This window comes from Sciurus carolinensis, chromosome 11 (genome assembly GCF_902686445.1).
Source record: "Sciurus carolinensis chromosome 11, mSciCar1.2, whole genome shotgun sequence".
NCBI lineage: Eukaryota > Metazoa > Chordata > Mammalia > Rodentia > Sciuridae > Sciurus > Sciurus carolinensis.
Genome location: NC_062223.1, coordinates 80,875,489 through 80,889,029, shown reverse-complemented (window position 1 = coordinate 80,889,029; position 13,541 = coordinate 80,875,489). Strand labels below are relative to the sequence as shown.

The following is a 13,541-nucleotide window of genomic DNA, read 5'->3' as shown; positions in this document are numbered from 1 at the left end:
AACACCAGGATACGGTTACCATCGGGGCAGCCGGCCAAAGGGAGTGATGCCTACCAGGACCTGGGGGAGGCAGCCACCAGACAGGGCTGCTCTGCAGGAGCTGTGGTCTTCTGCAGAGGGAAGGTGGTGATGGAGCCAGAGAGAGTGATCTTCTTCTACTCTCTCCTCTCTTCCCATTGGTGGAACCCAACCAGCAGCCAGAACCCAGGAGGGACCCATCCATCCAGAGCCTGTGGATAAACCTTTCAGGGCCCAGAGCAGAGCAGAGAAGGACAGAGAGGGACTCTGAGAGCAGATGGTCAACCTCAGCTCTCCGGCTTTCAGAATTCCTTCTTCTCCCTTAGGCAGGGCTCTGCCTGTACCTCCAGGGCCTAACACCAGGATCGAGACTCAAAACTCTCCTCAGGCATGTCTCTTCACCTCCACACCGCTCAGTCACCAGGCCCAGACCTCTTGCTTCTCAAATCCGATTTATTGAGATACGGTGTACATACAGGAGATTATAAGCTCCTTGAAGGCAGAAACAGCTGTCATGCTGTGTCATAGCCGCAGCTTCTTGTGCCCAGATCTGGCATGATGAAGCATGTATTTGGCATAAGTTTGTTGAAAGAGAAAAAGGAGGAGAGGATGTCGGGATCAGAACTAACCGATGTTGCAAAACAAGGAAAGGAGGGAAAGAAAGGAAGGAGCAGAGGCTCCAAGTTCTTGCATCAAAGATGGAAAGTCCAGAGCACACCAGAGTGAAAAATGGCTCTTGGGGTCCAGGAGAGGGGCAACCAGAAAAGGGAGCACCAAAGAGCTGCCAAAGTGAAGTCTGCAGGGAACACAGTCTGGCTCTGGGCCTCACCTGTTCCTGGTACCGTTTGACTCTAAGCAAGAGCTCTGCTCTCACTGAGCCTCAGTTTCCTGGCCTGTACTTATAGATAATAGGCTGTTGTGGGGACTAAATGCTGTCAGCCACCTAGTTCTTACTAGTAAGAGCTACCAGCAAATGCTGTTCATCTTCTCCTACCCTTTGACAAACAGGACACAATGAATTGGAGGCTCAACCAATTCCTGGGTTTGGAAATGTTGTCTCAAGAAAGATTGGCCCCAAGTTTATTAGTACATTTATTCATGCCTGCCCCTTTTTATGTTTTATTTTGAAACAGTCTTGCTATGTTTCCCAGACTAGTCTCAAATTTGTGATCCTCCTTCCTCAGCCTCCCAAGTAGCTGGAATTATAGGCATGTGTCTCTGAACCTATTTTATTTTTATTTCTAATTATTGTGCAATAACATAATTGAATTGCACTTGGAGAAAGCGAGCAAGGGAGAGAGAGAGAGAGAGGGAGAAAGTTTTCCGGATGGCTGTTCTTTTGCTTTGTGAATAGCATTGGCTATTGTTGGGGTGGGGAAGCCAGTACAATCACATAGAGTGCCAAGACCTGGGAGAGGTGGAGAAGCAGAGGTCACTTCACCGGGGGAGCGAGGGAGGGACAAGATGGAGAAGGGAGCACACAAAGAGAGATGGTTGTAACCAACATAATGTTTTCCTCCACTGAGTGCTTCCCTCTCTCAGTAAAACAACAAAACCATAACAAAACAGCTTCATCCCTCTAAGGAGAGCAGTACCATCTTGTAGGGAAGACACAGACTTGGAGCCAAGTAAGACCGGCATTCCAGCCCTGGTGCAGACAAGATTTTTAATTTCTCTGAGTCTTGGTTTCCTTGTTGGTAAAATGTCAGTTCATATCTAGGTGGTATTAGAGGCTTAAGTAAGAGAACATCTGCAGCCCAGCGGGTGGCCCACCCTGGGTGTGGAGTCCATACAGCTCTCACCCCTCGGGCAGCTGGATCCCCGGAGATTTTAAACCCTCTTAGTTTCAGCAGCCAAGGGCCATCCCTGGATGCAGGGATTTCAGGTAATCTGGGATTAAGCAGAGGGAGCTGCTCCCCTCCCCTTCTCAGGCTTAAAATGGTGGGAGCTGCCACTGAGCCTGTCTGCAGCATTGTGTCCTGGGCTGTGAGGGACAGACAAAGCCCTATAAGCTGCATTGCTGCCTGGGAGTCACCCAGAGTTTCAGGGAGAGCCAGATGTAAAAGGAGCTCCTTCAATGCCAGGCAGAAGATAAAAGTGTGGTCCTGGACTTTGAACTTTAGCCCTGTGGGATCCTAAAGGACAGAGCAATTCATTCTAATCAAGATCAGATAAAGCTTCTGCAAGGCGTGGAGCTTGTAAATCAAGTCAGATATTGAAATGGAAGATAGGAATGGCTTTCTGAAAGATGGAGCAGCCTTCACAAAGGCAGAGGATGGCAGATAGAAATATTGGTAATTTTGGGCACCTGTGCCAGAAGAGGGAACAGTCAAATGTCCATGTGTGCATTTTCTTCTCTCTGGTCCTCAGGCTCCATTTTACTGAAGGCTTCTGAATATAGAACTGCAGAAATCCCAATGAGCATGCGGACCCTGAGAGAGGCTGCACTGGGCAAACCCATCAAATATCTCTTGCTTCTGTGTTAGCCTTTCAGATCCACCGATCCTTCCCGGCAGTCTCTGTGCTTAAGAGAATTAGCCATTACATTGACAGAGATGGAAACTGAGGCCCTTTCACGTTCAACAACACGTTCAGCTGGAACAGCTGGTAGGTAGTAGGTAGGGGGCCCCAGGCTACCCCTCAGAGCCTTCCCATCACTCTGCCCTATGCCTGAGACTCAGATCAAGCAAGAGGCTTTTGCCATCCTGCCTGGGGCTCTCCTCTGCTCCTGCTCAGAGAAGGCAGCTCACAGGAATTGAGAGCTCACCTCATGCCACCCTGTTCTGCTTGTTACATACATTTTCTCATTTAATCTTCTTAATAAGATTATCCAATAAGTATTTGTCAAGTTCCAACCATGTACTAGGCACCTGGTTATTTTTATTTCCATTTTAATAGATGAGAAACTGAAGCCCAAGAAAGTGAAGTCATTTGTCCAAAGCCGCATCACAAGTTAGGGCACTGCCAGCCTGCACCCCAGAGCCTGCCCTCATCCTGAGGCATTCTGCTGGGGAGCAAGAGGGCCCCGGCTGGTTTACCCCATTGGAACATCTGAGAGGATGAGGACAGAAGCAGACTTACTTTCTTGTGGAAGAAAAATCAAGGTCCACCAGCTCTGTGCCAGGCACTCTGCATTGAGTGACTGTGGTTGACACCCTAAGTGCTTCAGGAGGCCTGGGTGATGTGGGGAGACCTTGAGACACACCCTAAGTGAGCACCAGCACCTTGTGGAATCTGGTTATACTGTCTCCAGGCTTCATTTGGCATCAGTAGATTGTTACCGCTATAACATTTCCCTTTGGAGAAAGCCCTCCTGCTTGTGTGTGGCAGGCAGCTAGATTTATCATGCCCTTGAGTCCAGAGTTAGATTTTGTTCACAATCTCCAGTGGGGAAGGAGGAAAAAAATGCCAGGATCATTAATTATGCTGTGGGCTCCATTTTATCATATTGTACTGAATTTGACCCTTTTATCCGTCTCTAGAATTCTGCAAGACCTGTTCCTCAGGCCCCTTGTGTCTGTGTCTCTGGGTATGTGAGCACTCACACAATTTCACCCAGCTGTGCATGCGGAAAGGGCATTTGGGTGGAAATAGAGTAGGAGGAGAGAAGAGCTGTAAGTGAAAAATTGAGGATAAGTAGCATTTTTCTTTTCCCAAAAACTGGAAACTCTTCTCTTTGAACATGTTATGTTAACTTTTCTGTAATACAGTAGATCTATTATAAATACTACTGTACATACACCCAATTGCGTAGGTCTGAGACTGTTAATAGTTTACATATAAGTTTAAGTTTTTTGCATCAGTCTGTATATGAAATACAGCCTGAATTAACACATTTGAGTGTTCTTTCATCCATTAACTATTAAGCAATGAAATAATAATGATTTATATTTTCAATACACTTTACAATATATAAAGAATCTGGAAGATGGTTTTCAATTATTTACAAATGAAAAAAACTGAGGGTCAGAGTGATTAAGTGACTGACTTGCTGAGGCACAACTGGTAAGGGCCAGAGCGGGGGGCCTGGCTCTCTTCTACAGATCTGCTCCACTGAACAGTAAGTCTGGCAGGGAAACCAGAAAGGCTGGGAGCACAAACAGAAACACCATCCAGACAGCACTTTTAGGATAGGGGGGGAAATAATGGTAAGGGCCCAGGGCAGAGGTTACTTCTGACTGGAAGTGATGGTAGTAGTCCTCACAGAAGAGCCTGGAAGGATTGGGGAATTTTCTTAAGAAATAGAAAAGCTAATGGCCGTTCCAGGCAGAGGACACTAAGAGCAAAAGTGTGGATCTGGCTAGGCAGATGTGTCAAGGGACAGAGAAATCCACTCAGAGTGAGACACCTGAGCCAGGAGAGGTCATGTGGACACCAGGCACTGCTCACGGGTGTTGGCAATGCTCTTTTAAAATCATTTCTGCACGGAAGTGGTGCTACCCCCAGTGTCTTCTCAGGGAAATTCTGCCAACAATATTTGAGCAGTAAGGAGGGTCCATGTCACCGTGAGACTGGCCATTTTTTTCCACCTTGGTCACTTCCACGGTTCTGTACCTCATCAGAAGGTCACAGAGTGGAGTAGCTAGCAGCAGACGCAGATCAGTGTGGATCTGACTTGCATCTGAATTTAGTCTGGACCTCGTATTAAATAGAAACCTCTGGCGAGTCAATGAACCTCTTTAGTCTGTTTCCTCCTCTTGCAAATGAGGGTGATGATACCTACCTCACAGGCTGCATGAGGATCAGTGACAATGTTTATCTGCACTCAGCACAGTGCCTGGCACAGAATAGCTTCTGCCTATTGACAGTGGCAGTTGCTTATGTTATTATTGTCATTATTGTTGTTATCGAGATCATTATCTTCTTGATGCCTGGAATTCTGTGCAGCCTTAACCTTCATAACCCAAGGACTGGACTAAACCCAGGGGCTGTGTACACTCAACAAAGAACAGCAGGGGCCTCATATCTATTGAGCATCTTGCTGTGTAGACAAAGATAGGGAGGCAAGAGAACATGAAGTGGTCCCAAAAAGCAGGGGACCAGGGAGTAAAGAAGGGACATCAAGCATTCTGCTGTGAGATTTTAAAGTGCTCCTTCAAAATGCTTCTCATTATGGAGAAATATTACCCCAGGTTACTAATCCACATGGCAGATTCCATGTTAAGCTGTCTTCCCTCATTTCTCTGACCAAAGTGAATGATCCACAGGGAAAAAGTCTATCTTAATAATATATACACAAATTAAAACTCCATTTGAAGTACAATGGGGATACCTCCTAATTGACTTTGACCATGGAAAAAACTCAGTTATATGGTCAGTATGCCAAAAGGAAATCAGGAAGTGGAAATGTCACTCTGTGGGGCCAAGCAAGAGTGCATATTCTAGTAGCTATGGAACTGGAACACAGCAACAGGCATCTGTAGCCTGTCAAGATTTGCCAACCCCATGTTTTTCTTCTGCCCCATTCCATCTTTAGTACAAGCAAAGGAAGGGGAAGTGTGTCACAGAGGCTGATCTTGGTTCAGTTGAGACATCTTTTTGCAGAGATGCCTTAGTTAGCCATCTGATGAGTGTTGACACTTGGACCCAGTGGCACAATGAAAGGAATCTAACCATGGCTGAGTGTGTGCCAGCTTCCCCACCTTGGGAAATAACAGGCACTCCCCACACCTGGAGCTGTTGTATTGCACACAGGGCAGAGCTGACTGGACCCCTAGCAAGGCAGTTGGGACAGGCAGGCCATCCTTGGGTCTCTTTGATGCCTGAATCAATAATGAAACCTTGAATATAAAGAGTAGCTGGTGGCCTTCACTAGGGTTAGCCACATCCTCTCTGTAGGTCACTTACTGAATGACTGTTCCCTTGTCAATGATCTTGTCAGAAACCATTTTTATTCTGATCAGGAATGAATGGAAACCTGTCCTGTGGTTGTGTGGCAACAGTGTGAGAGGAGTTTAGGGTTTGTAGTCACTGAGGCCTGCTCTGGGATCTTGGTGCTGCCTGTGGTGAGTGGTGCATTTGTAGACATTCTGGGGCCTTGGTTTTCTAGAGATACAGAATTCAATTATTAATGTCTACTTTGTAGCTCTGTTTTGAGGCACTAATCTATAAAATGGGGTTACTAAGAGCATCTGTCTTGAAGAGTTAAGTGATATAATGAATGTGACTCCTTCAGTATTATCTCACACACAGGTCAAAATTAACAGGTGAGAGCTGTTGTTTCAATACAATCCTCATGCCATCTGTCTCCTCCCTTTCTTCCTTCACTCCTCCAGACTAGGTACTGGGAGTAGAAATGGAAGGAATAATCCCCACCCTGAAGGGAGGGCCCCTTGACAGCCTGATGTGACCTGTCCTGTGGGTTCGTTCTCCTTACCTTAGGCCATGGAGATGGCTCCCTCCACCTGGGAAGCAGTGCCTGAGGGAAGGACAAGCAGTGAGGATGGATTCCTCCTCTTCCAGGATTTTCTGCTGTGTCATTTAGTGGCAAGAGCTCAGAACTAAGAGTCTGAAGATATGGGTGCAGTTCAGTCCCAGGTCCTGCCAAAATTGAACTGATCAAACCTGGGTGGACTCCATCCTGAAGACTGATGCTGCCCACAGACAAGCTGCTTACATGGTTTTGGTTGCGGCAACCAGGCTGTGACAAGTGGGGCCCATACTTTATCCCTGAGAAGAAAGTCCCTTACACTGTCCCAGAAGAGCAAATCTGGCCATTCTATCTGCCATGGTTTTGCCTTACTTTCCTTTACGCTTTGATTTGATTTGGGTCATTGTCAATCATCAGTGATGCTGTTCCAGGAGGAGAGCCTGTCCTTTGGAACCATTCAGATCTGGGTTCCAGTGTGGCTTAATTTACTTCTATCTGTGTGTCTTTGACCAAGTCACAGAACATCTCCAAGTTTCCAGTTTTCTCACTCGTTATACCAGTTTCTCAAGGTTTACCTAAGGATTGCACAAGAGAGTGCTCGTAATCCTCATGTCTAGTGTCTGACACGTGGCACCTACCGCGTGTCCTCTTCCCTCCACCTGGCATCCGTCTATCTAGCCTGAGACAGTTGTACAGCTTCCTTTTTCATGTAAAACAGTGCATTTGGAAACTAGAGGACAAAATTTATCCATAACCCTACCACTGTAATTCAAATTATGTATTTCTTTACAGGTTTGTTTGGGTTTTTTTCATATACATACCTGATTTTACAGATATGTGATCAGGAAACACATGCAATTTTGTGTTGTTTCCCCTCCCCTTTAACATTATATCTTAAGCATTTCCCTCATTGCTGGTTGTCATAGTTATTTTTGATAATGATTGCCTTGTTTTCCATCTAGTACCTGTACCGTAATTTAGCTAAGTTGTTCTGCTATTTTTAGACATCTAGGTTGCTTCCAGTTTTCCCCTATTACACTGCAGTATACCTCTCTATTCATAGCTTTTGTTTGTTTTTTTGTTTTTTTGGTGACAGGGATTGAACTCAGGGGTGCTTAATCACAGAGCCACATTCCCAGCTCCTTTTTTTATATTTTAATCTAGAAACCATCTCACTGAGTTGCTTAGTACCTCACTAAGTTGCTGAGGCTGGCTTTGAACTCATGATCCTCCTGCCTTGCCCCACCTGCCACTGGGATTACAAGCATGTGCCACTGTGCCCAGCTTGTTCATAGCATCTGGGTCTATAACTGCTGAATGTTGTGACTTTGTAGCAAAACTAGGATTATAATGTTGGAAATTAAAATCTGTTGTTATTCTTGCTATTGTTTCCCCTGCTAGAACACCATAAGTCAAAGGATTCCAATGATTTGAATCGTATAGGAATGACTTTATTTTAAAATAAACCAAACCCCCGCCCCCTGAAACAAAGCATTAATATACCCAGGAAAGTGGGTAGTTGTACAGCTGGATTGGGTCCCATTGCCTTTTGAAACCCAAAGTGGCACTCTGGTCACTCCTTGGGATTGCTAGTGTACTATGCACTGTGTTCGTGCTCTTGATTTTTGGAATAGACGCACGCACTCTGACGGCAGGAACTCTCCTGTTCTCGCATTGGCCACTCCAGCATAATGACTTTGTTAGTTGCCTCCTGCTGGCCTGGCTCTCCAGGGAGCCTTCAAGGTCTGCACATCTATGGAGCATTTCTTTAAAATGTCAGGTTGGAGCTTGCACTTTCTGAGCTGTCTCTCATGTCTTGCTGGGTAGGCAAAGGCAACAAGAAAATGTCAGACTGACCAGAACCAGGGAATCCGAACTCCCTCCATCCTGGCTCCTGGCTTTTAGAACTCATTAACATTTCTGTGTGGGTGATCCTGTGAACCTCTACCTTTCCAAAGCCTCTTTCTGAACTCCTTAGCGTCTTTTCACCTTTTCATTGAATTACAAACTAGTCTACCGGGAAAACCAGAATCAGGTATCTTTTCTAGTCACTTTCAATGTACTGAGCAGGGTTTTGCACCATAGTTATAAATACACACAGCAGGGTGTAATTTAGGTAATCCTGTGATGTACACCAGTGGTGGGTGGTTACCATTAATTCTTCAAAGAATGATGAATACAGTAATTCTAATTTATATTGTTTCAGTGGTTTGAGCCATCCTTAGCAGGCTAGGAAGAACCATTTGTATTTATTTCTCTTCTTCCTTCCTTCCTTTCTTCTTTCTTCCTTTCTTTTAAATCCATGGCTGTTACTTCCAAATCACTTGGCTAACATACATTTACTGCTCTACACAGCTTTAAATGAAGGGTGTTGTGGGACAGGGAATATTTATTATAAGCACCTCCCCCCCACAAACATTTATTTCAGCCTTTATTTGCTGATAGATTTACATTGTCCATATTTTATCTTCTATTTAAAATAAATGTAGAAAAGAGGTCGTGTGGCTTGGTAACTTGTCTCACACTTGTATCAGCTCTGTGGTCTTGGGTAACTTACTTTACCTCTCTGAGTAATTCAAAGTATGTCACTATAGCTCAATTTCTTTTCCAAATCCATCATATATATATATATATATATATATATATATATATATTCCCATTCATAATAAACCTACCATCATACAATGATGAAATTGAATAATATAAATAAAGCATTTGACATCTAGTATGCTCTGAACTGAGGATAATTTTTGTGTTGGTATTGTCATTTAGATCACTAACAGAAGGAGTGGTCACTTGAGCTTGCTATTCTAAGGACAGTCTCTGGCTGGGCATGTGTCTGTCCTTTGGAAAGAAGAGAGCAGAGCAAACTATTTCCCTTTCTCTCTTGCCCTTGCCCATCACCCAAGACTATACAACTAACCACCAGCCTAACAACAGTGTGAAAGAATTGAGAGGTCACTACAATGACTTATATTTAAGACCCTGGATCACAGACGAAAGGGCCCTCTTATTTTAGCTTTAAGATGATGTGGCTGGTTGAACTTGAACTTCATATCTCTTAATCTCTGCCTTACCCTATGCTTGTCTCTAATTCTCACCTGCCAGCAAGCCATTTCTCAGTCCAATCTTGGTTGCCCTGGGTTCATTTCCCTACTATGCAGCCTCCAAATTACTTGTAGGTGGCCAAGTCTCCTGGAGTCAGTCTCAGCTGGAGTTGGATACAGAGCTTTGCTTTGCCAGGTGACTTTCGGGAATGCACAGGTCATGAAGACCCCTGGCCCTGCACCCTGCTCCTGCCCCCGCCTCATAGTTGCGTGGGCCAGTATTATTGCCAGGGGCACAAAGCGGAGAAGAAGGGCTGCTAATGTTCACCTCCCCTCTGTGGACTGCCCCACCTTCCCCTGGGTTCCAACCCCAGGGACCATGTTCACCTGCAATTCTTTTTCCCCTCAGTATGTGTGTGTGTGTGTGTGTGTGTGTGTGTGCACGCGCACGTTCAATTAAGCACTTGCTTTTTCATCTTCATAAAAAGAAGAGAAAGCTCTAACAATAAAAATGTTTCTCTTCACAGAGCTGTGATAGTTCTATTCATTCTGGGATTAGTTAATTCTCATGACCTTTTAACAAGACAGCACTTTTGCACACTTAGATGAGATAATTGATTCTAATGGGGGGAAAAGCGCTGCTCATTTAACTGCGTGTATCTGAGTTATCTGCAGTTCAGACAAGTTCTCCATTACCTTTGGTGTTGCCAATATATAGATTAAAACAGTAAGAAGGTAAGCAGAAATGTGAGCTAATTCAATCTTGGAAACAGAGTGCTCCCTCCTTCCAGGCAAGTGAATTGTTTTATTAGTATTATTGTTACCTACTCAGAGGAGTGGAGAGCAGTATGAAGCACTCACAGGGTACCTGGCATCTAAATCAGTGCTCAGTAAATGTCAGCTCCTATGGTCACTCTATTATCAATAGCACCAATGTAATGTTCAGAAAACATGAAAATCACACATCTGTGCAGTTTGCAAAGCACCTTCGCCACATGGCACTTCATTGATGCAACAGTCTTTTGCAATGTTCATATCCCGTTTCTCAAATTACAATAACATGACTATGATTCAAAACAAGTGATCTTACCTCTGGTCCCACACGACAGTAACCAAAGGGAAAGCAAAGTGTTGATCTCATGACAGTTGCCTAGTTCGGCCTCCTGGCTAAGTCAAACCTGTGCGTGCCTCCTGGATAGCTTGTGTTTGGACCCAATGTCGGAAGCATGTGCTGTATGCTCTGGGCACCACTATGGTTTTTGTTTGTTGAAGGCAGTCACACAGCTCCTCAAAACCACTGTCTGTGACATCTTTCATAACCTGGGGCCAGGAACTGTAGCTGCCTCTACCTCAAGGATCCCATATTGCTACCTAAAAACAAGTAAAAGCCTGGAGGACATTGATGTGTCAAAGGAGCTGTCTTTATAATGCCTTCCTTGCTAGACTCAGCTAGGGAGGGGCAGGGTAGGTGTAGGTGGAAACTGGGCCTCCAAGCCAGAAAGACTGGTGGTCTGTTTTGGAGGTTTTAATAGCTTGGGATTCTAGTCTTAGTCTCTGCTACTTGTTAACCACTTCACCTGGCATATGTCATTTGATCTTGTGCCTTTGTTTTTTCATCTGTAAAATGGGGTTATTATACAGTTCAGGATTGTTATGAGAGTCAAAGGAAATGTTGCTCTTAGTCCTGTTAACACAATGTGTGGCACATGGTGAGTACTCATAAAGGATAGTTTTATAGTTGTCATAATTTCAAGATATGATATCTGTACATCTTTATGGAGCACAAGATGGTAAATCAATATACATATATACAAGTGAGTAATGATCACATCAGGGTACTAAGCATTTCCCATGTCCTCAAGGGTTCATTGTTTTGTGTGTTGGGAGATTCAGCCTTCTGGGTTATAATGTACACCTCTGTAGCCTAGGTATGATTGGGCTGCCACAAGAACTGGACATAACATGCACAAGCTACCTGGTACACTGCCTGTCCCATGGCAGGCCCTCAGCAAATGCAATTACTGTGGGCCCTAAGGTCTGTGCACATCTTCCCGGCATTCCTCAGGCCCTCCTTTTGGGTCAGTCACCTCCTCCTCTGGGCCTTGTCCTTCTCAATAGACTTTGTTATCCATCTTTCTTCCCTCCTTTCCTATGAGCTCATGAAAGTAGTGACAGCCTGATTCAATGACGTCTCTCTAGGTTGCTTCCAGTTTTTTCCTATTACACTGCTGGCCATAGAGGGGACTTTTAGAAAATGTTCATCATTGGAACGAAAGAGCAAATGCTACTCACAGCACTCTGTGGGGTTCTGGGGACTTGAGTGCTTACTCTGTGTGTGGGAAATCGGGGTAGGCCTCCTGGAGGAGGTGAGTCTGGACAAGCCCAAGACTTGATTCCAAAAGTGAAATTTGGGCAGATGATTTGTACTAGATCACAAACCTTTTTGGAAACAGGCATTGTATATCTCAAACAATATTCATGCTTTGTTGTCTCACAGTCTCTTTTAGGTTGTTGTATGAGACTATTTGTAATTGCTACATTGGAAGATGTTTTTTAAACAGAGATGCGTAACGTGGTACACAATGAAAAGGTGCAAAAGATACTTGATGAAAAGCAAGTCTCCCTCCTCCCCCTGACCATACAGCTCTTTCCTACAGAGGATGATACCCACTGTTATGAGTATCTTTCATATCCTCCTAGAAATATTCTGTACAAATACAGGAATTTATTTTTAACTCAAAGGTAGTTTGTCAAATATAGTCGTCTGCATGTTATAGTTTTCCTTCCAGAAAAATATGTAGAGTTTCTTCATTGTCCTTTGTGGTTCTATACTATTTTGTGGTAGATATAGCTTATCTAGCCCCATCAGTGAATTGGTTTCTAACATTTTGCTTTTACAAATTATGCTGCGGTGAATAACCTTGTATGCACATCATTTAGTACACATGTGAATATATCAAGAGGAGAAATTTCTAGAATTGGAAACTTAAGTCCTAGGGTAAAGAGTATGTATATTTTAAATTTGATAACTTTTATCAAATACCAGTTTATGCTCACACCAGCATAGTATGAGAGTACTTGCTTCCCATTCTCTGCCAATATAGTGTATTTTCAGTCCTTTTTATCTTTGCCAAACCATATGTGAAAAGTAATATTTCAGAGTTTAACTTACATCTTTTTTACCATGAGTAATGTCAAGTCTTTTCCTATGATTAAGAGTCATTGGTATTTCTTATTCTGTAAACTGTTCATATTCTATGTCTATTTTACTACTGAGTTGTTCGACTTTGCTTATTATTTGTAAAAGTTAATTTTTACATTAAAGAAATTAACTCTTTGTGATACAAATTATAATTTTTCCCTCTACATTGTTATTAATGTTTTGAAGCAAAAGGCCAAGACTCCCGAAAGGCCCCATCCTGGCTCAATCAGACTGTGAGCCCCTCAAGGGCAGGGTCCAGGTCTTCATTGTCTATGACTCCAGTCCCCTGTGCAGGGCCTGGCACTGTAAAAGCCCCCTTCCTGGGCTTTTGTTGAACTGAACTGAATGTCTGTGTTCCCCACCCCTCCCGCCCTCCCCTATGGCTTTGGAGCTCCATTTCCACCTGCAGCAGAAAAAGATGACTTTTCTCATTGCTCACCACAGCCATGCACCTGTTTGGCCTAAACTGGCACCTGCAGCCGATGGAGGGGCAGATGTATGAGATCACGGAGGACACAGCCAGCAGTTGGCCTGTGCCAACGGACGTCTCCCTGTATCCCTCAGGGGGCACTGGCTTAGAGACCCCTGACAGGAAAGGCAAAGGAGCCACAGAAGGTAGGGTTGCTGCGTTGTCCGTGTTGTGAGTCCTCTGTGTCTGCCTTTGAACCAAGGAGACCTCCATCATGCACATCCTGTGCCTGGCTCACAGCTCCATGCTCTGGCGCTTCCTCCATCCCTCTGCACTCCACGCCGGCTGCCAGTCCACCTGTGTCTTCATTGCAGTTCCTTGTCACTATAAGCTCAGAGTGTGCTCGGGCAGGGTTCATGGTGCTCAGTGATATTCCATCCCATGCCTCAAAGCAAGCATCATGGGTGTTCATACTGCTGGGATGGCCATCTTTGT

The 13,541-nt window shown here is 44.5% G+C and overlaps 1 protein-coding gene across 2 annotated transcripts in view; it reads left to right on the top strand.

Annotated features, from left to right (window-relative positions):
• The window catches only part of Tenm4 (teneurin transmembrane protein 4), a 712,052-nt gene that overhangs the window by 510,304 nt on the left and 188,207 nt on the right, over positions 1–13,541 (top strand). For both annotated transcript variants that reach the window (XM_047517532.1, XM_047517531.1), the window contains exon 11: positions 13,082–13,252. In XM_047517532.1, the coding sequence (XP_047373488.1) occupies positions 13,082–13,252 (171 nt within the window). The remainder of the gene's footprint in view (positions 1–13,081; positions 13,253–13,541) is intronic.